We start from the raw sequence: 427 nt of genomic DNA on the forward strand, positions 1-427 counted from the left end.
TGAGTGAAAATCAGTTGATTAAAAAAATTCTGATCAGATCATCATGCAGAGAACAGAAATGGGCCTCGGTCCACATGATGGTTCTGGGCAGCTATACCGTCTGCTCCAGGAACTTCACATACTGCTTCCGGGCAGAGAAGTGCTCGGCTGGCCGGTTGTATGCTGTCCACACCGGCTCACCCACGAACAGACGCATGGCCTTCACATAGTTCTAGGAAGCAGACGGGTGAGGGCCTCAGCACCACCAGTATCTACACACGATGATCAGGAGGGCCGCACTCTAGCTAAGGGGACCCTCGCCTAGTGGCCTGGCTGATGGCTGGAGCCTGTGTTTTTGTCCCCACTAAGGACCGGGTCAGCTGTGCATGTAAGCCCCACCCCAGCCTAGGAGCTCTAACATCCTCTCAGTCCTCAGAGTCCAGATTTG

The 427-nt window shown here is 54.3% G+C and overlaps 1 protein-coding gene across 2 annotated transcripts in view; it reads right to left on the reverse strand.

The window, feature by feature from the left end:
* Nucleotides 1-6: 6 nt before the first annotated feature.
* The window catches only part of LOC104865547 (1,2-dihydroxy-3-keto-5-methylthiopentene dioxygenase), a 5,681-nt gene continuing 5,260 nt past the window's right edge, over nucleotides 7-427 (reverse strand). For both annotated transcript variants that reach the window (XM_010629107.3, XM_010629106.2), the window contains exon 4: nucleotides 7-211. In XM_010629107.3, the coding sequence (XP_010627409.1) occupies nucleotides 92-211 (120 nt within the window). In that variant the 3' untranslated portion in view covers nucleotides 7-91. The remainder of the gene's footprint in view (nucleotides 212-427) is intronic.

This window comes from Fukomys damarensis, unplaced genomic scaffold (genome assembly GCF_012274545.1).
Source record: "Fukomys damarensis isolate Sample0158 unplaced genomic scaffold, DMR_v1.0_HiC HiC_scaffold_25, whole genome shotgun sequence".
NCBI lineage: Eukaryota > Metazoa > Chordata > Mammalia > Rodentia > Bathyergidae > Fukomys > Fukomys damarensis.